The following is a 27342-nucleotide window of genomic DNA, read 5'->3' as shown; positions in this document are numbered from 1 at the left end:
AGTAAAAAGTTTCAGTTATCCTTGACATTTCAGGAGGGAAAGAAAACAGAAAAGGAAAATCATTATAGCTGTCTCCAAAGAAATTGCTTCCAAATTGTTGCCTGTCAGCTATTCCAGATGGCTTTACTGTTTGTCAGTGGAACTGGGGGTATTCTAGAAAGACCTCAGGAAAATAAATGAGGTTTTTCTTTCCTGATATCCCAGAAGGTGGAAGAAGGAAAAAATCTCTTTAAAGAAATGTCTGTTTTAAGTCTGTTGGCCACCTGTACCTCCTCCCTGGCACCCATCACAGATTTTATGGTATATTCATATGCTCCAATTGTTTTAGTGGTGAGAAGGTACTTTAATGAGTATATAGGTAGTGAAAATAACGTATATCCTAAGCAGGAAAGTTAGTAGAAACCTGTTATAAATGTCTTATAGTCTAGTAAAAAAATATGTGCGTATATAATCTGTATATATTATACTCAAATAATAACATAGGCTACATGCGTAATTATATATGGCTGTGTATATGTGTACTTGTGCTTATATATGTTTGCATTTATATATATGCATATGTACATATACAGATACAATAATCCTACAGCAGCTTTATGTATGGATTTTATTCCTAGTTTGCTGTTGAGGAAACATGTCCAAGAGAAGAGCAAGAGAGTTATCCAGGACCCCAAAGCCAGAGGGGCATGTGGTCATATGTCAAGGCTGTGCTCTGAATTACCCTACAACCCCGTGGTGGTGTTTGTGGAATGTGTGTGGCATATGGGTCTCCCTGTGGCATCAAAACCAGTTGTAAAGACATAGGTTCAAGTCTCGCCTCGGCTCCGGTAGCTTGCCAAGACAAAAAATCCGGCCAACTTCAGGCTTTCATTTTTTTGTTAGGGAGCAGAAGTTATAGCCTCCACCAGAGTGTCTAGAACTTACAGAGAAAGCGCCGTCTCACGACATGAAGCCTTGTTTTCATTTCTACAAAAGATTTCCACTCCGCGGTGCCTCCATCGCGTTTTCTAAATATCCTTTGAATTTGCTTGAGCTTCGAACCTTCAAGCGGCTCAACTGTGGCAGGTTGTAAACTGCACCGAAGGCTCGTCCCTCTCAGTTTGTAGAAAGTCGTTCACTAACTACTTATTTCATCTTGGTAGATTTTACCACTTCTTAAAAATATACCTGGCATCCAACTTTAAGGTTGTCATGGGGCCTCTGATTGAAGTACTTTAAGGACCTTAAAAATAAATACGAAGATAAACCCTTCTTATCCTGGCACTTTTTTTTTTTTTTAAGCACGTAGAAAGAAATGAACAGGGATTGGAGGCATGGGATCAGTCTGTTTGTGGGCACTTGATGTCCTGGTTATGGGCACTAGTAAGGAGAGAGGTTTTACTCTGCCTTCTCAGTACTGTTATGTCAGAACTAAAGCAGGATCCTCTACTACCCTTAGCAGGGGGCCAAGGTAAACCCCCAGGGAGCTCAGCACTCCTTCAGGAGGTTTCTCTACCTAAGTTCTCCACTGACTTGGGTAATTTTATGATGTCAGGATGTCAGAACTCGAGAGGGTGAGATTTTCCTCCAAATACACGGTCCTCTCTCTGTGGGCTTATTCTGAGTGACCTGTCACATGCGAAACTGTCCAACCATGGTCTACTGGAACTTTCCAACCACAGTCTACTGAGACTGTCCAACCACAGTCTACTGAGACTGTCCAACCACAGTCTACTGAGACTGCCCAACCACGGTCTACTGAGACTGTCCAACCATGGTCTCCTGGACCTGTCCAACCATGGTCTACTGAGACTGTCCAACCACGGTCTACTGAGACTGTCCAACCATGGTCTACTGGACCTGTCCAACCACAGTCTACTGAGACTGCCCAACCACGGTCTCCTGGACCTGTCCAACCACGGTCTACTGGACCTGTCCAACCATGGTCTACTGAGACTGCCCAACCATGGTCTCCTGGACCTGTCCAACCACGGTCTACTGAGACTGTCCAACCACGGTCTACTGGACTTGTCCAACCACAGTCTACTGAGACTGTCCAACCATGGTCTACTGAGACTGTCCAACCATGGTCTACTGAGACTGTCCAACCACGGTCTACTGAGACTGTCCAACCATGGTCACCTGGACCTGTCCAACCACGGTCTACTGAGACTGTCCAACCACGGTCTACTGGACCTGTCCAACCACGGTCTACTGAGACTGCCCAACCATGGTCTCCTGGACCTGTCCAACCACGGTCTACTGAGACTATCCAACCACGGTCTACTGGACCTGTCCAACCATGGTCTACTAGAGCAGGTGCTGTGCCCTGGGCAGTTGGTGTGCACTACTTAGGTCATCGCGCCATCCCTGAGAGGTGCAAGGGGCTTTATCCATGCTGGCCAGGAGGAGACCCTAAGGCCCAAAGTCACTGACCTGCCCGAAGTCACCACCAACCAGGGCAGAGTCGGGCTCCACACCAGAGGGCATCTGGCTCCCTAGCCTCCTGCCATTCCTCTACAGTAGGCTTCCAAGTCAGGACCCCATTTGAGTTAAACTCTAGCCATGTCCCTTCTTCAGACTCTGGCTTTTCATAATAATTTAAAATATGTTAATATTGGGTTGTCTGGCTGGCTCAGTTGGTTAGGAGTCCTACTCTGGGTTTGGGCTTAGGTCATGATCTCACGGTTCGTGGGTTCAAGCCTGGCATCTGGCTCTGTGCTGACAGTGTGGAGCCTGCTTGGGATTCTTTCTCTCTCCCTCTTTCTCTGCCCCTCCCCTGCTCATGCTCTCTCTCTCTCAAAATAATAAATAAACTTTAAAAAAACCTTAATATATTAATATTTTTTGCAGCCATATGAAAAGACTCATTCTCTACTCCCCTTCTCCTGCCTCCCCTCCTTTCAAGGGAACATGGTTACATCCCACTAGCTCCTCAGACACGCAGCCTTGTCCCCAAGCCCCAGACCCAGAGGTGAGCTGCAATGCCTCACATGATTTGCATGGAAATAGGCCAGCTTGATCCCACTGTTGTCTCCATTCAAATAGGACACGACCCCCAGATCCAGTCCACTTCTTGCAGGAGACAGTGTGCCGTGGGGGCCTCTTTTCCGGCCGATTCTGCACTGCTGGGCCCTCAATCCCATCACTAGTGAGCCTAGTGTCAGCTCACCAGGGCCCCTGGGAGGATCACACAGCGAGCACATGGGGGCATCCGTATTATTTCTCACACGCAGAGCACATCACTTAGAGGCCTGGGGGAAAGGGAACAGGGAGTTAGTGTATTAGCAGGAATCAAAGCAAAGACCTGTAGGTATGTCAGGGGAAGGGTCGGAGGTAGACAGGGATGGCATTCTAGTTTATGATGCGAAGTTAGGATGTGTTACCTGGGAGACTTGGGACACATGCACCATCGGCCCCACAATCCCAGAAGTTCTGCAAACCTGTCCCACAAAGCAATGCATCCTGGTGGTGGTGCACTTTGTTTCCATTAGAGCCACTGTTCTGGAAATAGATACAAATGTTCAAGAGTATTGCCTTCCCCTTCTCTTTCTGCCTTATTTCATAAGAGGGAATCTACGTTCATATGCCCTGCACTGTGCTGGGACATTTTATCTCGTCCTCCTGACAACTCTTATAAAGAGGTACCATCTTATCGGTGAAACTCTCGGGGTTCAAGTTTAAGAGACTTGCTCAGCCAGTAACTAGTAAGTAGCAGACACAGTATTCGAATACAGGTCTGACTCCAAAGCTCTTGTCCCTAACAGTTTACCACCTGAATATTTCTCTGACTGCAGTAACCATAGTTTGCCAACATGAAACTGACCAGAGTCTGGTTTGGAATTAACATCACGTTTTCAAAGTGGGGACAGGATCGGTTACGTTTGCAGTGTAAATTTACTTACAGCTAGGTTTTTTGCTTGTTTGTTGACAGAATATTGTTGAAGCCTAGTTCATTGCTCTCAGGACACTCTCATGTTGAAATATGATGATTATGTTCTTTCTTTTTTTCTTCTATAGAGGGAATCAGGGGAGATTCAGTTTGTACAAAACAGCAGTGATCCTTCAGAGAAAATGTGTCTGCTGAAAACTCTGAGCTGAGTGGCTGGCTGGAATGTGCTTGTCCCCTTATGTTGTCACTCTGGGCTTTGCGAAATGTCTTGTGAAGTTCTGGGTCAAACAGGTGAAGCAAGCCAGTCCTGTTTTAGGTTTAGAGTGGTTGTTTGAGAATGTGAAAAGCCTAGAGGTATTCATTGCTCTAGATTTGTATATAAATCACTTCCAGGTTGATGGTCCTAATTTAGTAGCATCAGGCCATAAGGAGGTAGTGTTGTGTCCCTATTACTTTTGAGTCAAACTTTTGTGTTTGCCTGCTAGTTTGTGCAGACTATGGGCCAAGGGAAGAAAATGCGAAAGTATGAATAATGAAAGAGATGTCATATGTACGAGTTCTTGAAAGCTATGGTGGCAAGCGTCTCCTCCCTACCCCACCCCCCAAAAAAGATGGCTTGATGGATCAAAGGAAGAATGGAAAAATAGGTAGATAGGTAATAGAACAACCTTTAAAACCTATTAATCCTAGAATCTGGATCATTGGTGTGAGTATTCACTGAACAATTTTTCCAACCTCTCTGTAAGTCTGACCATTTTCATAATCTAGTGTTGGAGGAGGAAAAAGAATAGAATTATGCTTAGTTACAGAGATGCAGTTCGTTTCAGAAAATATATTTGCTATAACAGCGTGAGCAAGCAGTAAGGCACAGCCCTCTGCTTTTGATTAAGTATTTAGTATTACTATATTATAGTAGTATTGATTAGTATTGTAATACTAGTACTATTGTAATATAGTAGTATTGATTAGTATTATCTGTTTGGTGAACACCTATACCTGCCAGTGAAGCATCTGAAACTGGAAGCTACGATATAATGAAATGTTTGCAGGTGCAGTGGTACAATATCATTACTAATATTGATACATAACTGCCATTTCCCGAGCCCTTATCTTATGCCAGGCACTGAAGTAGGCACTTTTATTAAGCCATTTATTTCTTAAATAATCTCTACACGCAATGTGGACTCGAATTTACAACCCTGAGATCAAGAGTCACATGTTCTACTGACTGAGCCAGCCACATGCCCCTTAAGCCATTTATTTCTAATAAATACGCTAAAGATATGGGTACCATTAGGTCTGTCACGCAGATGAAAATCTGAGCTCAGAGAATACAAAAGCTTACTGCTCAAGGTCACACATCACGGCAGGTGGTGTCAGGATTTGCACCTGATATGATTGACATCAAAGCCTGCGCTATTCCCACTTGACCCTCAATGTCCACAGCGCAGTCCCGTGCAGTCATGTCTGTCTCACCAGGAGCTGCTTGGAGTCACAGGAGATCTGGCCTCACCCCAGAACTACAGAACCAGAATCTACAGGTTTAACAAGCCCCCGGCTCTTTCAGCTGCAAGTGAGTCTGAGAAGCCCAGTACTGAGCCACGCTACTCTGGAAATGCGGGACTGTGTCTTTATTCCTCTCCCGAAGCTGTTAACAGCGCGAAACACCTTAGCGGCAGTGAAAATTAGCATTTTGTTTGTTTCCGAGGTGTAGCTGCAGCACGGAGCGTTATTAGCCCCCTTCCTAGCAGCGTCGGAGTGAAGACTGCGGACCAAAGCACAGACGTAGGAGTCACGTACCCTGAGTTTGCAGCTCGGCTCTGCCTGCGGTTATCTACTTGATGAAACTCAGATCTCCCCGCTGTCTGTGACTCCGTGCCTTCATCTACCAAGTGGGGACACCAGTTCTGGCTCTACCCACCTCACAGAAAGGCCAAAGGCGCCTTTAAAAGTAAAATGCAGCAAAAACCAAAACAAAATGGAACAGACAAGACTATTAATTGGCCTTGTAGTCGTGCATGGATTCTTTACCCACACGTGAGGGTCATCAGGCCGCGGCTGTTTTATTTGTTCCTACTGAGGGTTACGTGGATGCCAGGACTTTTGGGGCAAGTGACCATTCCTCACCGTGCCAGGAATGTCCTTGCTGGAACCCTCCCTGCATTCCGTCTAAGAAGAGGACCTTCTCTGAGAGCAGGGGACTGGATTGCCAGCGGTTGTGTGTAACCACGCGTTGGCTCGAACCAAATCCTCCGGCCTCCTCCACGTGCCCCGACAAAGTCAAACCCTAACAATAGAGAGCATTCGTTGGACTCTTCCTGTGAGGTACTGTGCCCACCTCTTTTGTACCACTCTCTCATTTAATCTTTGCAACAACTCCAAAAGATAGATATCTTCCCCATCTTACAGAGGAGGACAACTGAGACCTGAAGACATGAAATAGTGGAACGGGAGTTTCTTAACTACTAAGGTTAGAAAGATGTTGCTTCCAGTCTGGCGTCATTCACCAGAAAAGTGTCCCGTAGACATGGCAAAATTTCCAAAGTTTCATTGTTTGAAACAAATTTTTCTTCCCCCAGTGATCGCCCGGAACTCTAGAAAGAGCAGAGATGACAAGTCACTCGTGGCTGAAATTAGCTTGTGAAGTTTTTGCTCTGAGTGAAAAAGCAGGTATTCTGATGTGTGTCTTTTGTGTCTTCTGACCCATGAACTGGAAGAGAAGAAATAATAATCAAGGAGCCATTTGGGAAAGCATCTTAAGAAAACCTAAAATATGTTCTCTTCTGAAGGATGCTTTCAGCAAAGAAATAGCCTTATTGTCATTTGTGAAAATAGCTTGGATAGTTCAGAAATGATCACATTTCTATTTTGTATTTTAGCGTTAAGATAGGATATGCTTTTCCTTGGCTAAACTTCCGATGGCAAAGAGTCCATTTTTTTCATCTTTATGCCTCACGGGCTCTTTGTGGACAGAGCTCTTTGTGTGCTAGAGCTCGCAGCCGGGTTCTCCCTCCCTGGCGCCCAGGGAAGAAAGAATCTGTAGGGATCTCAACAGCCCTTGCCTTCGGTTGCAGGCGGTGGGAGAGTCAATCCTGGAGAAACAATGACTTCTAATCCATCTTGATCTTCTGCCCCCCTCTTCCTTTTCCACTTATATGCAGGGTTTTCCCACATGCGTGGATGTGGGAGGTGAGCCCCAAGCTGGGACCGTGAGCCCTTGGGGATTTGGGACGCATTAGAAGGTAGAGTTTAGCCATATTGGCTTAGAGTTCAGACGGACCTGGATGCACGTCCCTGCCTGCATCTACCACTTAGTAGTTTCACGAGCAGGAGTCTGCTTCTCTAAGCCTCATCTTCCTCCTTTGCTAAATGAAGGCAATGATATATTTTATATTATCTATTCTAGAAGTATTATATACTTATGCTGTGGCTTTTATAAATTCTAAATAAATAAATCACTGCTATTTAATATTTAACAAATACCATGAACCAGTGAGTCGGATGCAAGTAAACATCCGATAGTTGCTGGCTCTCCAGGAGACGTCCTACTTATGAATACCTACAGCAAGGTAGTGAGCCCCAAATAAATGGTACAGAGTGCATCCAGGTAGGAGCTCGCAGGAGGGGGTAAGCCTATAGCCCGCTGTTGGGGCAGCAGGAGCAGGCTGCGTGTTGAGGCTTCTAGATCTTAACAGCTAGTATTTTCATGGTGGAGCCTGAGCATAAAGTAAAGAGTGAGAGTATCTCAAAGAGAAGGAATTCAACCTTCAGAAATGAGATAATTCAAGACATATTGAAGGAACTGAGAGTCCCCAGTCAGAAATGCCCTTTGGGACTGGTCAGAGCACCTGAGCCACTTAAGGAGACCACCTTGACATGCCTCTGTGCCAGCTGCACAGTTCAGTGCTGGCACATCTTTCAATTATTTGAGACACAAGAAATACAGAATTGCAGGTGAAAAGTCCCACTTAGTAAAATACGATGTTGGTGAAATCCAACACGGCTATGGCTGAACTCAGGTAGCAGGTGGCAAGTGTGTGACCTTGGAGTGGCCTTATGTCCAAGCATTGAGATCATGGTGGAAAAGAGCCCTGGCGTGGGATCCAGGAGTCCCGGGATTGCCCTGGACAAGCCTCTTCCATCCTCTATACCTGTTTCCAGAAAGCACTTTGAAAGGGGGTGTGGTTTATAAACTTGCCCAAGCCTCCTTCTTCTAGAATATGTAAGTGCAGTTGACCCTTGAATAACACAGGTTTGAACTGATTGGGTTCATTTATACATGGACTTTTTTCAACAAATATAGTACAGTAAGTACTGTAAATGTATTTTCTCTTCCTTATGATTTTCTTAATAATACTTTTTCTCTAGCTTAGACTGTAAGAATACAGTCTGTAACACATATGACATGTAAGATTTGTGTTATCGACTTAATGTTATCGGTAAGGCTTCTGGCCAACAGTAGGCTGTTAGTAGTTAAGTTTTGGGGAAGTCAAATGTCCAACACAGATCTTTGACTGCACAGGGGGTCAGTGCCCCTAACCCCTGCATTGTTCCATAGGCACCTGTGCTTCCTCCTCACGGTGCTTTCAAGGTCAGAAGAGTTATAATACTGGCTTGCTCTTCTTTCCTCCCCAGCCGTGGATTTATTTTGTTGTTCACATTTTGTAAAGGGACAGTTATCTAGGGGTGAGAATGGAGGAGCACGGTGTACATAAATTAGCATACGGGGACTTGGAAATGTGCCAACGTCATCCAAAGAGAAGTCCAGATAACAGGCTACCAGGCCGAGCAGCTTGCCTGAGAAGAGTAAAGAAAACAATTTCCCTCTGTGCTTGCCACAGAAAGGAGGATAAAGGGACTGGAGGATGGATAAAAGTGTCCAAAAAAACATAAAAGATGAGATGATGGGAAACGTTGGTGAGACCACGGAAGGGGCATAAGTGGAAAAAGTCACGGTATAAAAAAAAAAATACTAAACTGTGGAAAGAGAATGGAGCGATAGTCATGGAGAAAAGTGAGATCACATAAAACTTGCAGGAGCGCCTGGAAAAAATAAGGCTTTATGAGTCGAACATGAGGAGTCTTTTCTCACCACCTGTGGAGAGTAATTGGCAGGGGCTGACTAGAGGTTTGTTTTGCCTTTTTGGCAGGAGCCGAATTGTTATGTTAATATTCCCCTGGCTACGTGTTAAGTACTGACTTTGAATAGAAAGAGTTTTGCAGAAGGGGAAAATTCCCAGCATCTGGTTCTTACTTACTTTGACCACTGAGCTCTTTACAGACTTCAGACTTCACACTTGAATTCTGAGAAATAATTAGTATCATGGCAGATGTTTCCAGCAATGCGTGAAAACGAACAGACTTTCCACCAGGGACTCTCCCAAAGGTGTTTTACGGGCAGGCAGAGTGTATCCAGGCTAAGACTTAGGTACAAGGGTCCCTTGGGGGGTAAAGGCAGATCTCTTATAGAACACAGCACCGCTGCCCAGCTCCTGAGTGTTTGCATCTTTGCATTTATCTGTACTGTCCCTTCTCCAGGAACAGTGTCTTCTTCTTAGAGGTCATTCCACCAACCTGGCTCTTTTATCATTTTAATTGTCTGGAACAGGGTGAGGCAAAAACCCTAGGGAATTCAGGTTGGCATGGCCTAATAGTGCGTTCTTCACGTGGCATCTTTTTTTCCATTTTAAAAATTATTGAGCCATGTCTTGGATTATCATCTTCATTCTTCTTAGGAAGCAACATCTCTCTAAATTTCCAAGACCTCCTACAAACCGACCTTCTTCATGGTCTGCTGTCCCCTGATCGCTGATTTCAGCAAGGTGCCAGGTGCAGACTAAAGACTGAGCTAATTTGCACGAATTTGTGATTTACTCATGACCCCTTAAAAGTTGTGAAGCCTTCGGGATTGCAAAAATAGATTGCTTCTTAATTGCAAATGAGCCTGTGGCTGCAAATGATCTCAGACCTCCTCTGAGCACCCCACCTCTGTTACCACTTTCCTCAGATTGTTGCCTTGCTTCCTAGTGTCTTTCCTCACTTCCGCGCCTACAAACACGTATTTCCAAAAAATGTGATAATGTGACTATTTTTCCATGATTTCCTTTATGGCAGTGACAAAGGAGTTTGGTTAAAATACCATATAATTAAGCCCTTGAAGTTTATAAACCACCAGATTTATCAATCCAACAAAGAAAACCCATGTAAAGGGTATAAAAGTTTGTGAGCCAGAGATTCTAACTGAACCATTGGCTCCCCAGGAGTAAATTAGGCAACCAGAGCTATTAAAACCTATTAGGTCACTAAAATATCATTTGGGCAACCACCTCAAGTTCCAGAATGTTCTCTGAGCCCCATTTCAGAAGACAGTATAACAGCTAAGAGGTTTGTCATTTCGGGAATTTGGAACTACACTTTCGTGGAACATTGATTGCTACAACACGGTCTGAGGTTTAACACAGCTGAAACTGAAAGGTGGCGGATTTCTTCCATGAAAAAGATGTTCTCAGGGGCAGGTCCGAGATGGCAGCATAGGAGGACCCTGGACTCCCTTCCTCCCACAGATACACAGAATCCACACCTACATCTGGAGCGGTTCCTCCTCAAGAAGAACTGGAGGCCGATTGAACAGCCTCTGCACAACGAACGACAGGCCACGTATAGAAGAGTAGGAGAGACAGAGGCATTGCAAGGACAGAAACCCTACCCCTGACTCGGTGACCTACGGTAAGGAGGGCTATCACTGAGGGGCCCACTCGCCAGCTAGAGGCACAGCAAAAAATCGTGCTTTAAAGGGCAACCAGACGATAAGGGAAGGAAATCCATTTACTAGCCTTATAGCTTCCACCAAACAGGTGAGGGACTGCTAGAACGCTCTCTGGGGTTGGAGGACCAGCGAGCATCATCTTGTGTATCCCCTCCTTCACCTGATAGTGTGGGCAGAAGCAGGGTCCATACTCCAGCTGGCCTGCTAGTCTCTAATGCAATGGGCCCCTGGCTCACATAAGCTCCAGCCATTCCCCCAACGAGGCACGGGTGTGGCATGCCACAGGAACGTGCCCATTCCCACCCCAGCCTCAGCCATCCAATCAAGGTGGTCCCGGTGCTCTCTCCAGCCCCAGCCCTCCTGTCCGGGGGACCCCACGGTCTCACCCAGGGACCCCTCCGCCACCTGCCTTGCCCTGCTGCATCTGCAGCCAGCTTGCCAAAGCCACCAGGCACCTGCAGTCTACACAGGGGGTGCTCCTACACAAGCCCACTCCTTCAAGACCGGGAGAGGTAGCTGTTCTGCCTAATTCATAGAAACAAATACAATACAGAAAGTCAAACAAAATGAGACAAAGGAGCATGTGCCAAATGAAAGAACAAGATAAAACCCCAGAATCAAACCTTCATGAAAAAACATCCTTGAAGAAATAATGGTTAAGAATTCCCTTAACCTGGGGAAGGAAATAGACATGCAGGTCCAGGAGACACAGAGAGTCCAAAATCAGATGAATCCAGAGAGATCCACACGAAGGCAGTCAGAATTAAAGGCAAGACAGTTTCCTAGACAAGCAAACACTAAAGAAGTTATCACCATTAAAGGAGCCATGGATAAATTCCTAGAAACACACAACTTTCCAAAATTATGAAGAAATAGAAAATCTGAATAGACCTAGTACAAGTAATAAACTTGAATTAATAACCTAAGAATCCTACAAAAAACAAAAGTTCAGGATCAGATACCTTCACAGGTCAATCTACCAAACATTTGAAGAACAGTTAGTACCCATTCTTCTCCATTATTCCACAAAAATTTAAGAGGAAGGAATGCTTCCAAATTCATTTTATGAGACCAGCATTACCCTGGTATTAAAACCAAACACTGTGGGGCACCTGGGTGGCTCAGTCGGCTGAGCGTCCGACTTCAGCCCAGGTCATGATCTCACGGTCCGTGGGTTCGAGCCCCGCATCGGGCTCTGTGCTGACAGCTTGGAGCCCGGAGCCTGTTTCAGATTCTGTGTCTCCCTCTCTCTCTGACCCTCCCCTGTTCATGCTCTGTCTCTCTCTGTCTCAAAAATAAATAAACATTAAAAAAAAATTAAAAAAAAAAAAAAACCAAACACTGACATCACAAAAAAAAAGAAAGAAAGTTATAAGCTAATATTCCCAATGAACATGGATGCAGAAAACTTCAGCAAATTATTAGCCAACTGTATTCAATGATACATTAAAAGGATTCTATACCACAGTCAAGTGGGATTTATTCTAGGAATGCACCACAGGTTTACATCTGCAGATCAATCGATGTTGTATATAGCACATTAATGTGATACATCACAATAACAAAACCAAGGATAAAAATCATATGATCATCTCAATAGGTGCAGAAAAAATATTTGACAAAATTAGACTTTCATTTTCGATTAAAAAAAAAAAACCTCTCAACAAAATGGGTATAGAAGGAACATACCTCAACATGACAAAGGTCATATATGATAAACCCACAGCTAACATTGTACTACTCAGTGATGAAAGGCTGGAAGTTTTCCTCTAACATCCAGAACAGGACACGGACGCCCACTCTCCTCACTTTCATTCAACGTAGTATTGGAAATAAGTCCATGCATATATGGTCAATTAATCTATGACGAAGGTGGCAAGAACATACAATGGGGAAAGGATAGTCTCTTCAATAAATGGCGCTGGGAAAACTGAACAGCTACATGTAAGAGAATGAATTTGATCACTCTCTTACACCTTACATAAAAATAAACTCAAAATGGACTGACGACTTGAATGTAAGACCTGAAACCACAAAATTTGCAGAAGAAAGCATTGATGCTTTTTGACATTGGTGTCAGCAATATTTTTTTGGACCGGTCTCCTCAGGCAAAGGCAACGAAAACTAAAATAAGCAAATGAGATTTTATCAAACTAAAAAGCTTCCGCACAGCAAAGGAAACCATCAACAAAATGAACAGGCAACCTGTGGCATTGGAGAAGATATTTGCAAATGGTATATCCAATAAGGGGTTAATATCCAAAATTATATAAAGAACTTACCCAACTTAATATTAAAAAACAAAACAAAACAAAAGACCAGGGCACCTGACTGGCTCAGTCTGTAGAGCATGCAGCTCTAGATCTCAGGGTCATGAGTTCAAGCCCCATGTTGGGCATGGAGTCTACTTAAAACAAAAACAAAAACAAACAACCCAATTGAAAAATGAGCAGAGGACTTTGAATAGACATTTTCCCAAAGAACATATATAGATGGCCAACAGGCACATGAAAAGATGTCAAGCTCACTAATCATCAGGGAAATGGAAACCAAAACCACATGAGATATCACCTCACACCAGTGAGATTGGCTATGATCAAAAGGACAAAAAAATAACCAATGTTGGCAAGGATGTGGAGCAAATCGAGCCCTTTTGCACTGTTGGTAAGAACAAAATATTAGTGCAGCCATAATGGAAAACAGTATGGAAGTTCTCAAAAAATTAAAAATAGAACTAACATACAATCTAGCAGCTTTCCATTTCTGGGTATTTATCTGAAGAAAATGAAAATACTAATTCAAAAAGATATATGTACCCCTATGTTCACTGCAGCATTATGTATAGTAGCCAAGATACAGAAACAACCTAAGTGTCCATTAATACATAAATAGATAAGGAAGATGTGAGATATATATCATGGAATATTACTCAGCCATTAAAAAGAATGGACTCTTGCCATTTGCAACAATATGGATGGACCTAAATGTTATGCTAAGTGAAGTAAATCAGAGAAGGACAAATACCATATGATTCTACTTATATGTGGAATCTAACAAAACAAAACAAATAAACCAGCAAAACAAAACAGAAACAGATTCACAGATCTAGGAAACAGATTGTTGATTACCAGAGAGGGAGGGGAAGGAGTTGGGCAAAACAGGTAGAGGGGATTAAGAGATACAACCTTTCAGTTATAAAATAAGTAAGTCATGAGGATGTAATGTACAGCATAGGGAGTATAGTCGATAATATTGTAATAACCATATGGTTACAGATGGTAACTAGACCTATCAGGAAGATCATTTCGTAATGTATAAAACTATCAGATCGCTGTGATGTACACCTGAAACTAGTAAGATGTTGTATGTGGGTAATACTTCAATGATAATAAAAAAGATGCTCTCACTTGTATGTTAAATCGTCTCTAACTTTATGTCACAATATAGTAACTTCAGTATGGACAATAAAATGCTAGTTGGCTCCAATCGACACACTAAGGGCAGTTGGTTAACATTTGGAGTATTCACTTCAGAAATTCACACTCCAGGAAAGATTGATTAGCATAAATTCCCTAACCAGAGACCACACCACAGAGGATTAACACAAAATCTTCTAATATCAATCAATACTTACTGAGGCTTATTAATCAGTGTAAGTTGTACTAGAGAGAATTTTTAACTGAGAAAATGAATAACGTGCAAGTAATAGGGTAGGATAGAAAGACCTGTATCAGCACGAGTTGGGCATGTACTGGCCAGAGTCTGAGCAGTGAAAGAAACCACTGTAGGTATTTCAAGTAGAAAGGGATGTAGTCCAGGGATTTAAAGTTTCACAGACCTCTTAGGTTTGGGGAAGTGAAGGACAGAGAGGAATTCAGGAAATCAGGAAGTGCAAGGGTAGAAAGAAACTACAGCTGATGATCTGCCCTTAGTGGGTGATGTTGAGGAGGCTGCCTCCTCACTTTTGGGGGAAGTCACTCCCCAAATCTTATGTCTACGGTCTACAGAAAGGCATGTCCCTAGTTGCAGCTGCCAATGGGGAATTGGTTTAGTTTTCTCTTTTACCTTCTGAATCCCACACGAGGGCTTCTCATTGAGAGAACATGAGCCAGAATTTCTGCCAGCGGAAGAGTTTTGAAATGTAGTTTCTTGATCTCTAGCCCCACCTAGAAAGGGAGAATCTAAAAGAGCCGGGGTGATTTTCATGAATAACTAGTATTAAGCTTAGGGTATAAGGATCTGTCCAGCCCAGCATCCTTTTGAGATGGTCTCTTAGGTCTAGAAGAGCCTTCTTCAGTAGCACTTGCTGTAATTGTGAAAATAGTCCAGTGTGGTAGCCAACAGTTCCCTGTGGCTATCAGGCACTTGAAATGTGGCCAGTGCAATTGAAGAAATGAGTTTTGAGTTTAATTTAATAAACTTAAATTTGAACTCACGACATGTGGTTCATGGCTACTGCATTGGGCAGTCCAGGTCTAAACTCTCTTTGGACCCTGTCCCCCATTCCTTTAAATGGAAGATATTGCCTGATTTGACCTAAAGTGTCCTAAACCTGCCGGTTGAAGATTTGTTGTATTTACAGTGTGTTGAATGTCCTTGTTCGAGTGACTATGTGATGGATTTGGGGAAGAGGGTTTCACTGGGCTTGCAGAATTGGTCATCTGACTGTTTTTTGTGCCAGCCGCCTAGGAAACATCATTAGATATTTGGCTGAATTTAATCTAAGACTTGCTGTCTCCATGACATAAAACAAGCAGAAAGGTAGCTGGAGGCCACCGATGTTTACCTACGGAACCTAAAACTGCAAGAACCAATTAGACTGATCGGTTTGCAACATACATTTTTCTCTCAGAAATGTTTCTCAGACCTTTATAATCTGCAGTATTTTTGCTGTTAGCAAACCTTAGCAGATGACAAAACATACAAACACTACATAAATATTAATACAAAAACCCAGATAAGCTAGTTGCTGTCCCCTGAATACTCTTTTTTTAAATGTTGATTTATTTATTGTGAGAGAGAGTGAGTGAGTGGGTGAGTGAGTGCAAGCAGGGGAGGGGCAGAGAGAGAGAACCCTAAGCATAGGGACAGAGCCCAATGTGGGACTTGATCTCACAAACTGCGAGATCATGACCTGAGCCGAAATCAAGACTCAGACGCCTCACCAACTGAGCCACCCACGTGCTCCGAACACTTCTGTTTTTAATGTCAGCTATGCCCGTGGTATTTTTTTACAATCATGCACATTACATAAATTTCTATGTATGAAATTGTTCTTCATTTATATGGTTGGATCTGCATTTCGTAGTGTCATAAAGACAGCTCAATATTCCACAAAAGAACCCTGACTGCCAAGCGTTCCGCCGCTTGGAAAACCACACGCCAATTTGCTCCATATGTAAAATTCTATTTAGTTTCCCAAAGTGCCTGGCATCACACGAATCAAAACAGGCACTTTCGTGGATACGTGACACATTTTCCCGCCATCTGAAAAGGACATTAGCAAATGAGGCTATTTATCATTTCTTTCCCTATCAGAAGAAGAGAAAACTGATGATTTCGATGTCACGATTTTTCTTTTTTTTTTTTTTTTTTACATTTGAAAATTTTCTCTTTCTGCGTTTGTCATCCTTCAAAAAATTGCTCACAAGTTCTCAAAAAAATAGTGTCCCTTATTAATTTAAGAACTGGGTATCATGGAAATGGTACCACATTATGTTTTGAACACTCATGGAACTCAACTCACACAAACTTTGGCCTCCTCACTAATTATCTCTTTACCTGGTGATGGATAACTTGTTAGAGTTGTCTTCAGAGAGCTACAAATACTGTCCTGGGGAAGCCAGTCCCTGGGGCATTCGCTTAGTCGGCAAAACCTCATACCGTCGCTGAGTTATTTTTCAGCCTCGACACAATTCAGGTCGATCCAACTGCATCGAAGCCATCCTGGAATTAGTGATTTGCAGTTTCTGTGATTCTTTGTAGGCCTTCCCTCGGATCACAGGCCCTCAGCATTAAACGGTTGTTTTACCGTTGACCAAGGAACAGATTGTGGGGAGGGGGAGATTTGTGTCGGTTCATAGGGGGTGTCTGTCCACACAGCTCAGCGTAGAGGTTGGGAAGGGTTTGGGAAGCCGCTCCTCCTTAGATAACCGTAAACAGACCGTGTGTATGGGTTAGAACCGCTCGGGTCATCTACCAGGAGCCCAAGAAGCAAGAGGGGGACAGAAAGGGACTCAAATACAGAAATTCTGCAAGTCTCTTCCAGCGGCGTTTGGGGCCCTGTCATTCCGCCTCTGTGTTACGACGTGAGTGGATTTTCTCATTTAAGGGGCTCCCTCGTCTAGCGCCTTATACCCCACATTCTCTCAGGCAGTGCTGGTGTTCTCACCAATCAGACTATGTATGTGGTGGTCCTACAGGCCCAGCACACTTGTGGGACTTACGGACGATGACAGTACCCGCGGACTGATGCGACAGGATGGTTGCTTTCCCATTAGCCCTCGGATTCCGGTGGTGAGGGCCTAAGTCTCATTCAGCTTCTCATCAAACCGTGTTAGACTTCGATACAGAACTGCAGACGGGCCGATCAAAAGCTGTCAGCTCAGAGTGTGCTGCCACGATAACTTCATTTGCATCGAAATAAAACCACCACCTTCTTCAGTTCAGTCATCAGTACTTTTGGTCTTAGCTGCAAGGAGGACTTAGATGATTGTGGAAGTATCTGTCTTCTAGGTTATTTCTGTGATGGATGAACGCTCCCTGATTCTCAACTTTTCACCAGAGTTCTAACGGCTGGGAGTACAGCTAACAGGTCCGATCCATGTGCCAAAGTCAAGGCTTGTGATGCTTTCAAAGGCAAAGTCGAACCAAACTGAGCTATCAGGGGGTTTGTTTTTGTTTCTGTTTTTGTTTTCCTTTTAAGCAGACCCGCAGTTGTTCATGGAATCAAACTGGCCTTAGATTGCTTTAAGGAGCAGTGGCTGGTGCTTTCCAAAACGCGGACACCGTGCCCTTTTGTTGTATCGCGAATATCGACTCCCCCTCCATGCGGCTGCCTTTACCTGGAGATGCAGAGGAGTACCAGTAAAGCCCTCTTGGCTTATCTCTTTGCAGGCTTGTTGATCGGTGCTGGCTGTGCCCTCTACCCCTTGGGCTGGGACAGCGAGGAAGTCCGTCAGACTTGTGGCTATGTCTCTGGCCAGTTTGACCTGGGTAAGTTTCCTTCGTCAATGACGCTCCTTTTAGAAAAGAACCGTATGTGACTTTTCCTAGAAGCAGAGAGTAGAAGAGAGATAAGGGAGAAAAACACGCCCTGTAGTGCAGCTAGCAGTCATGTGTAACAATACGCACACACTCGCTTATCCATTTGTTGAGTGAAATTATGCCAATCTACCGTTTGCCTGAACTGTGGGAAGTATTGTGGATACAAAGCTTAGATAGAGGCCCTGCTCTGAGGAGTTTATATGCATTGATCAATTCATTCAAAAATCATGTGTCAATTACTTATTGCGGGTGCTGAAAAGAACTCTGTGGAATTTATAGTCTGCCTGAGATTTCTCAAGGGCTAAGAAATCCAAAGCGATCTCACTCCAGAGTAATAGACAGCTTTGTGGGAGTGCTGGGTCTTGAACACAGTGATGCACGAGGGTCGTCTGGCAGTAGACAGAAGCATCTTGCAAGCCAGGAACACGGCAGAGCGAGAGCACCAGGGAGGCATCAGAACAGTCCATCAGGAGGCCACAGGGGTAGGGGAAGCAGGGAGAGATGTGATTGAATAGTTAGAGGTTCACACACTGCTGAAGGACACCTCGTGACTTTTTCTGGAAACTTCAGACATTTTCACTTGTAGCTCTAGTGTGTTCTACCTAGCAGTCCGTTAAAAAGGTAGCATAGGACGATATGGCTTGCATCATGATAACTTGTACTAATTGGATTATATTTCCCTCGGTTGATAAACCTAACTTTTACGCCAACACTTCCTTATTTCTTTCTAGTTAAGTATCCTGTCTGTTCCAGCCTGTTATTTTAAGGCATATCATAATGAAAAACTTAACGAAAGTAAGCCTTCTCTTTATTGAATTATTTTCTGAGGATGTTTTTCTGGAACCGGTGTTCCCACATCGAGGATTATTGCCAAATAATAGCAAATATACTTTTCCCTAATATAAGGATAGATTGAGTTTTTGATGATTGGTTCATAGTGAGGTACTAACTTAAACATTCGCTTTTCACATTAAACATTTCACTCTAAGAAGAAATATTTGAGGGAGGTGGTCTAACGTCAGTATTACTGTTATATCCAAAATCATCATTAAAAAATTGTATGGTAGAACTTCTGTGAAAAAAATTTCTGTCCGATACTGAGGAAAATGGACCAATGTGATACCATATCAGAGTTCTGTGGATTTGAAAATAAAGCATGATTTGTTTGACTCATTGGATGACAAACACCCTGCTTCCCTCAAAATAATGCTAGCTCTTTTGGCGGAGAAGTTGGTACGTTAAATACTACGAATTTGCATGGATAAAAAAAATATAAGAGATTTCGGACCGCTCTTTCTTTCCTTCTCCATAAGGCTTTCCTAAGTCTGGATCAGTTTGTGATTGCCATAAATGCAGAGGAAAATGCTGGCACAAAGTTGAGTGTCAGCTTGGTTTTTGTTTGTTTTTCAGTTTTTTACCTTTTTTTGTTTGTTGGTTGGTTGGTTGGTTGGTTGGTTTTTTTGGAAAGCAAAGTGTGTCCAGGGGAGATATTTTAATACAGCATTTGGCATTTTTCTTTCTCTGGCGTTTGAGGCATTCTTGGCCGTTTCACACATGCCTCAACTTGATTAGAATACTGTTCTTGCTGATCTCTTGCTATTGCGTGTTGCTATATTAATTAGCAGGTTGTAATGAAACCCATATCCTGTTTTTTGCAATTTTCATTACTGCATCTCAGTAGTTCATATCTTCCCAGCATTGTGGATTAAACACTTGAATGTCAAACTTAAAAAAAAAAAAAAAAGACTTGCCTCTTTACTACTGGTAATAATTTCTTATGTTACTAAACTCACCGAAGCCATTTTAACAATTTAAAAACTCTGGTGGTTTTAAGTTTTGCCACACCAAGATTTTTTTTTTTAATGTCTCTTAGCGGGATGGTGAGGAAAAAATGGAAACTGGCATCATCTACAGATAAAACGAGTCCTCGGTCCTGCAAAACTGCCTCTGTGTTCTATCTTTAAAAAATGGCGACTGTTTCCTTGCACGCTGATGGAGACTGAACTTCAGCGGAGCAAAGGCACAGATTCTGGTGCTCACTTGGGAGAACCCAGGACCGCAGTTGGGAGCCACAGCATGTGTGTGAGGGGGAGCATTCTCACTAAGGCTGGCCCTGGGGCCCATGTTTTTAATGGTGTGTGTGCCAGTTGCCACAGCCACACTGCCTCTACTGCTTCTGAGAAGCCAATCTCATTGCTGCTGCCTCTCCCAGGAGACTGTGTGGGCACATCTTCCCCCTGAGGCCTGGGAAACGTTAACGTTGTTAAGGTTCATGCGGTCCTTATTGTGGGATGTGGGTCACTCAAGAAACCATCCCCTTTGTTTTTATATGGAAGATTACTTAAGGAGTGTGTTCATTCAGTTACCCAGCCGACAAATATTTCTGAAGTGCTTACTGCCTGCCAGGCCCTGTGCTAGGTGTTGAGGACATGGCATCACCAAGGCATTTTGAAAGACCCCATGCATTGCCGTCAGGGAACCAGAACCTACCAGAAGAGCCAGATGTTCAAGAAGATAATATACACGGTCAGTGTGTCGGAAAGGAAGAGTGTCCGCAGCGGACCTTGTGGTTGCCTTGCCAGCATCGTTCCATTCTGGTCGGTGATTCTAAGCCAGAGGCAGGGAAACAGCTCTGTGAAGAGCCGGCTAGTGACTGCAGCTTTCGGAGCCATATGGTCTGTGTTGCAACTATTCAGCTCTGCGTTTGTAGCATGAGAGACACTCCATGCGTGAGTGGGTGTGACCGTGTTCCCGTAAATTTGTTTTTACAAAAACAGGTGGTGGGGCCACAGTCTGAGGACCCCTGATCTCAACCAAAGCATGCCCCCGCCACTCCAGAAATAGGTTCATTTCAGATAGACTCATTTATTGATCCCTTCAGCCTCCCAGACAGCTGGTCGGGACGCAGGGCACCGATCGCGCTGAGCAGCCCTGTCCACTTGACCTAGTCTGCTCTATACTTATTACCCTCTTCATGTTGTGCGTGTTGCGAATTAGGTGGCCAACTCTCTAACTTCATCTTGGTCATCTTACCTCTTAATACAAGCTTGGGATGGGGCGGCGTAAGCTCATTTAGACAGTGATATTGCAGATGTTCCCAGAGGCTTTGGGAGAAGAAGGGATCATATGCCTAAGGGAAAGGCACCAGAAGCCATGCTCCCCCCTCCCTCCAGCAGCCGCCTCTGACTAGGTAGAATGGCAGGTGGGGACAGCCTCCAGGGGGAAGGGGTGGGCAGAGAAACCAGCAGGGGTTCAGCCACCCCTGAAGCATGACTTCCCTAGGAGCTTTCAACCTTGCCGATAAGTACATAATACATGGTGATTCATTTCCTTACTGGGTAATTTTAAAGGCATCCTTTCTCTCTCTTTTAAAAATGTTAACTTATTTTGAGAGAGAGAGAGAGAGAGAACACCAGCAGGGAAGGGGCAGAGAGGGGGAAGATAAAGAATCTCAAGTAGACTCTGAGATGTCCGTGCAGAGCCCAACACTGGGCTCGATCTCACGAACCTTGAGATCGTGACCTGAGCCGAAATCAAGAGTCTGGCGCTTCACCAGCTGAGCCACCCAGGCGCCCCAAGGCAGCCTTTCTCGTACTGGCAGCTGAACGCAGCCTAACTGGTATTTTAGTTTGTTGCTATGTCACAATTCAAGGGGACTTGACCTCTCCTGGAGGCTTCCTAAGGAAGGAGTATTTTTAGCTGAGCCTTCAAGGGTGTGAAGTGTTTAGGTAGATAAAGAGTGAGTGTGGGTGTGTTTTAGGCTACAGGGCGGCCAAGGAGAAGAGGGGAAGAGCCCAAGCAGGCACAGTGGAGGAAGGAGGAAGCGGGTGGGGTGAAGGTAGGAAGGGCTTCCCAGGGGTTTAAACTGAGTCCAAACATATAAGACGTAGTTAAGCAAGGAACAGATTTCACAAAAACTCACGTTTGTGGTTTTAAGGTAATGTGGTAGGAGTCTAATGGAATCTACTTTTTAAAATGCCTTTTTCCCGAGTGCCTGGTGGCTTAATTGGTTAAGTGTCCAACTGTTGATTTCGGCTCAGATCATGATCCCATGGTTCGTGGCCCCGAGTCAATCAGCACAGAGACTGCTTGGGATTTTCTCTCTCCCTCTCTCTCTCTGTCTCTCTCTGTCTCTGTCTATCTCTCTCTCAAAAATAAACAAATAAAAATTAAAGAAAATAAAGTGTCTTTTTTCCTTGGCAAGGAGACTTGGGGAGGATTTTTGTGTGTGCCTTGAAAACAACTTTATAAGGCTATTGATTCTTTCTCAAGAATTAAGTGCAAAGCTTTGGAGCAATTTCACAAAAATACCCACTTTTGCAAATCAAAGATTGTTACTGTTTACCTTTGGATCGTTCTTCTTTATGGAGAAGCAAGGAGCGTGTTTGAATACACGTATTTTTGAAACAAGGAAACCAGAGCACAAGCAGGCTGCATAATGAATTTCTAAATTATGCAGCTAAAATTGTACAGCTTGCCTTGACAGTAGCTTTCACCCTTTAGGAGCATTAGAATCAGAGGCCGACTTGTTTCTCTCATTTGTTTTATTTATTTTTTATTAAAACAAATTTTTTAAGTGTTTATTTTTGAGAGAAAGAGAGAGAGAGAGAGAGAGTGCAACTGGGGGAGGGGCAGAGAGGCAAGGAGACAAAGAATCTGAAGCAGGCTCCAAGCTGTCAGCACAGAGCCTGACGCGGGACTCGAACTCACAACCCGTGAGATCACGACCTGAGCTGAAGTCGGACGCTCAACCGACCGAGCCGCCCAGGTGACCCTCTCATTTGTGTTTTAAACAAGTATCTCGGGTGATTCAGGTGCAGGGGGTCAGCAGCCATACTTTGAAACAAAATCACCCGATTTATAAAGAAAATTATATTTTTAAAAATTTTTTATTTGAGTATAGCTGACACACAATGTTACATTCGTTTTGCATGTACAGCACCGTGATCCAACATCTCTGTTCGTCACGCTATGCTCACCACAAGTGCAGTCATCATCTGCCACTACACAATACTGTTAGTCCTTGACTATATTCCCCGCACTGTGCCTTTAATTCCCGTGTCTTGTTCATTCCACCACTGGAAGCCTGTATCTCCCCCTCCCCTTTACTTGTTTTGCCCATCTCCCTACCCCGTTTCCCTCTGGGACAACCTTCAGTTTGTCCTCTGTAGAGAGAGAAAATTAGTTTTTTGTACTTTGCTAGAATTTAGTTTAATATCCACTTTGTTTTATATACACTAGGGGGCTTTAGCTTTAGGTTACAGAGAGCTGATTCCAGCTGGCTTACACAAAGAAAATATTTACCATCTCTTATTACAGCAAGGCCAGAGCTAAGGTGAGCTGCAGACTTGACTGATCCAGGGGCTCAAAGATGTTGTCCAGGGCCCAAGATGTTGTCCAGGGCCCAGGTTTTTCCCAAACCGGAGACCTGCCGCGTGTGGGTTCTTCTCCTCCATCTTGAGGCTGGCTCTCTTCTTCTCATCGACGATGACATTTGGCACTTGTAGCCTGTTCGTGTCATAGAAGAGAGGGGGAGTCTCTCCCCAGTCCCAGCAATGGAATAAAAGTCCCTCTTCTCAGTCTGATTGGGCCAACTTGAAAGAATAAGAGAAGTCAGGGGTTACCGTGTACCAAATGGCTTCTTGTGGCCGAGCGTGGATGGGGTCAGAGTTTTACAGAACCAGATTTTACTGAGACGTAGTGGCATCTGTAAGCGGAAGATGAGGCTACGAACGGAAAAGGCATCTCAGTCTGTCTTTTTGCTGTGGTTGGACTTGGTGCCCTGCTCTCCTTCCATCACGAAGTCCATGGAAGTCCATGGATTAAGTCCATGTCCTTAATCTTAAGGGTCAGTAGCGGCTCATGCTGTGTAAGTGTCAACAATGGTGAATTTATGTATTACTTTTTAAGAGAAGAAAACAGTATAAGTGATAAGAATAATATGTAAGGTAACAGTATCTTCACATAATAAAAATACAGTAGATGTTTGCTGTTATTCATGTTATTTGCACAGGACCATTTTTAATGAATATTGGTTGATTAATCTTTTTTTCTTTCTTTTACATTTTATAACAGTAAGTTGGGATTTACACGTTAAGCATAAGGTCTCTCTAATTAGGTTGTCCAATTGATTTAATTCATGCCTCGGAGATATTTTCATCCACCAGACTTTTCTAATTATATCCTTATGATCAAAAGTAGTGTTTCAATTAATTTGTCTTGCTAATTTGCCAAGTAAATTTGAGTAATCATTGCTTTCATTTTGCTATTTAATTTCATTAAGAAGCCATCATGTTTCCTGTTCTTGAAATTATGCTCTTGGATTCTCAAGAACTACTGAGAACTCAGAGCCTGTCAGTGTGAAAAAGATGAGAGTGTGTTTCTTCCCAATTTTCAGACCAGGGAAGAAATCTCTTCTCATCGAATCTGAACAATAACCACGTCACATCTCTTTGGGCACATCTCTTTCACTCCTGACTTCTGTTTTTCTCCCTTCAAACCTAATCACACTTGAGAAAAAATAATTTGCAAGTTATAGTCAGTGGGACAAAATGAGAACAAAAAGAGAAAATTTGTCCAAGTTGCTAGAAGTCATTTAGAAGCTCCAGGAGGAGCCTGTATTCCCTCAAATAGCATGCTAGCACAGGAGGATGGCAGAAAGACCAAGCAGCCGCTAGGAGCTAACCCAAGACCCAAACTGGGTAGGCCCAGGGTTACTCACAGGAACCCTCTAGAATGTGACTCTAGATGATGCTGGTCAAGTGCCACGGGCAGAGGAAGGTCTGTGTAGCCAGTGATGAAGTGATGGGGCAGCGCCCAGGCAACTCTGAAGGAAATGCAGCCAAGTTGGCCGGTCACTCAGCCTTCTTATGGTTCTCTTTTCATGACAAGAAGGGTTTTCTGCATTCATTCTAGAATGAGAGGAGAAGAACCAATTCACTTCAGGGCCATGAATCCCAGTGGGACTATGACAGTAATGGCAACCCATGCACATACCCGTTTTAAGTTATCGCTTAGTAAATGCCTCTAGTACTGCTTTAGCAAAAAGTACCCCATTCTCTATAATCATGGATCCAATTCTGTCTGCTTCCCTAAGTGCATCTTTGTAGGTTCCAGATGAACCAATGGGACAGGAATTTTTCAACTTCAGCGTCTAGTTCAGGGTTTGGCCTAGAGCGGTATTCTGCAGATTTATTTATTCAACAAATATTTATTAAGCACGTTCTTGGCATCAAAAAATTGTGCCACAGACTTAGGATGAAATTATGAATTAAGATAAACATGATCCTTGTGCATGACACATATCTGCCACCTACGAAATGGTTAAACGAAGGGAGGGAAAGAGGGAAGAATGATGGAGGGGAAGAGAGAATAAAGAGACATGGAGGGAAAGGAAAGAGGATGAGAGGGAAGGAAGGAACCCTACTGCTAATTTTTGACCTCTAAAAGGGAAGTTGCCATCATGTGTCTGTATATACTTGGCCATTGATAACCCGGGGAGAATTATGGCATTACTCTCTAAAGGAATATGGCTGAACCATCTCCCAGAGAAAAATCAAGTTAAGGGTCATCGTTTAAAGAATGAAATGCCCCAATAGGTGAAAAAGAAAGAGCTCTAAATTCTTTCCTTCCTAGAGTCCTTTTTGGTTTGGTTATTACGGAGAAGGATTATTCCCAATCTTGTATTAAGCCTTTTTAAAACTTAATTCAGTGACTTACAGTGGTTTGCACCAGTGGAATTCAGTGATTGTAGAAAAAGGTAATTCTCTTTAAAAACCTGTGAGACACAATATTTCATAAGATATGGCCACCACACTATTGAGAAGAATAGGCTAATCTCTCTTTTAAAGATTTTTCTTAAGTTTTTTCAGTGTTATCCCCATTATAAAAACAAAAAATATGGGGTGTCTATGTGGCTCAGTTGGTTACATGTCCAACTCTTGATTTCAGCTCAGATCATGATCTCACCATTCCTGTGATCGAGCCCTGCATCAGGCTCAGTGGTGACAATGCAGAGTCTGCTTGGGATTCTCACTCTCCCTCTCTCTCTCTGTACCTCCCCTGCTCGTGTGTGTGCGTTCTCTCTCTCTCTCTCTCTCTCTCTCTCTCTCAAAATAAATAAGTAAACATAAGAAAATAGATACACCTCAGTTTCCTGCCATTTTAGATATAGTATACTTAAGGAACTTCAGGAAATTCAACTGGCTTTTCTAATTATTCTTTTGTGTGAGGTGCTCTTAACTATTTTCTTAGTATGTTCCACTAACTATTAATCTAGGGGTAGAAAAGCACTGATTTTAAATTTAACTGTTTCTGATGTTTTAGGTCCTCTCTCAGGAATGAACTTTGTTCAACTGATTCTATCATTGATGTCCCTAAGAAAGAAAGGGCAATTAAGATAAATCGGCTATGTGAACATCATCTTAAATAAATCTGTAGATTTTATTGAAATTTCCTGGTAGTTAAGGATTTGGGAAATAATCTGCTAATTAGGGAGACGAATCTATCCCCTCCTACCATCCCAAGCTACCGCTTTGGATGATGTAATTCGTGCAGCCCCTTGAGAAGTCCTCTCCTTGCTCCCTGCCCTCAAGGAGATTATAGTTGAGAGATTTATCACAGATTTATCTTAGAACACTCTCTTATTAAATAGTAACACTGAGGAAAGACCTGCCAGTGAACCTTCCAGTTGCTGGGAGATTTGTCTACACAAACATTAGAGAAAAGTTCTTTCAGATCTTGATAGTAAGATTCTTAATCTCAGGAGAAATATTTCTGCCCCAGAGTTGAGAACTCAGATGTTTTGTGACCTTACTGTGTATTTTTGCCTTTGTTTCCTAACAGAAGAGAGAAAGTAGCCACTTTTCCCCCTTAGCAAGCAGGTCTCCGTTAAGAAAGGGCCGTTTGTAAACATTATTGATTAATAACATAGCAAGTGTGTTTTAGAATAAAACCAAAAATATAAGAAAATAATCAGGAGGCTGATATGACTTCTTTTTTTTTTTTTTTTTTTGGTTTCTTTATTTATTTTGAGAGGGAGAGAGACAGCACAAGCAGGGGAGGAGCAGAGAGAGAATTCCAAGCAGGCCCCATACTGTCAGCACAGAGCCCAACGTGGGGCTCTATCTCACCAACTGTGAGATCATGACCCGAACCACAATCAAGCTATGGACACGTGACTGAGCCACCCAGGTGCCCCAAGGCTGATCTGATTTTTAACCTGGTAGAATGTTGACAAAACGAATTAATAGAGAAGATTTGTAGAGAAAAAATTCATTTATGAGATCTTTTCAGAAAATTTCATATGAATGGATTTTTCCAGATAAATGAATTTTCCGTTTAAAGGAATAGTTAATGGAAAAAAAGCGAGGACTGGCTTCCATCCCAGCTTCACTCCCTTAGAGCTGTTTGATTCTGGGCAAGTTATTTGGCCTCTCAG

General features: G+C 43.3%; 1 protein-coding gene across 2 annotated transcripts in view; it reads left to right on the top strand.

Annotated features, from left to right (window-relative positions):
- The window catches only part of LHFPL6 (LHFPL tetraspan subfamily member 6), a 250421-nt gene that overhangs the window by 204180 nt on the left and 18899 nt on the right, over positions 1 to 27342 (top strand). The window contains exon 3 of one of the 2 annotated variants that reach the window (XM_043577789.1): positions 17754 to 17852. The exons of the other annotated variant lie outside the window; for it this stretch is intronic. Within the exon in view, the coding sequence (XP_043433724.1) occupies positions 17754 to 17852 (99 nt within the window). The remainder of the gene's footprint in view (positions 1 to 17753; positions 17853 to 27342) is intronic. 2 annotated transcript variants of the gene reach the window in all.

Source organism: Prionailurus bengalensis, chromosome A1 (assembly GCF_016509475.1).
Source record: "Prionailurus bengalensis isolate Pbe53 chromosome A1, Fcat_Pben_1.1_paternal_pri, whole genome shotgun sequence".
Classification (NCBI taxonomy): domain Eukaryota; kingdom Metazoa; phylum Chordata; class Mammalia; order Carnivora; family Felidae; genus Prionailurus; species Prionailurus bengalensis.
This window is presented reverse-complemented; position numbering and strand designations above follow the sequence as displayed.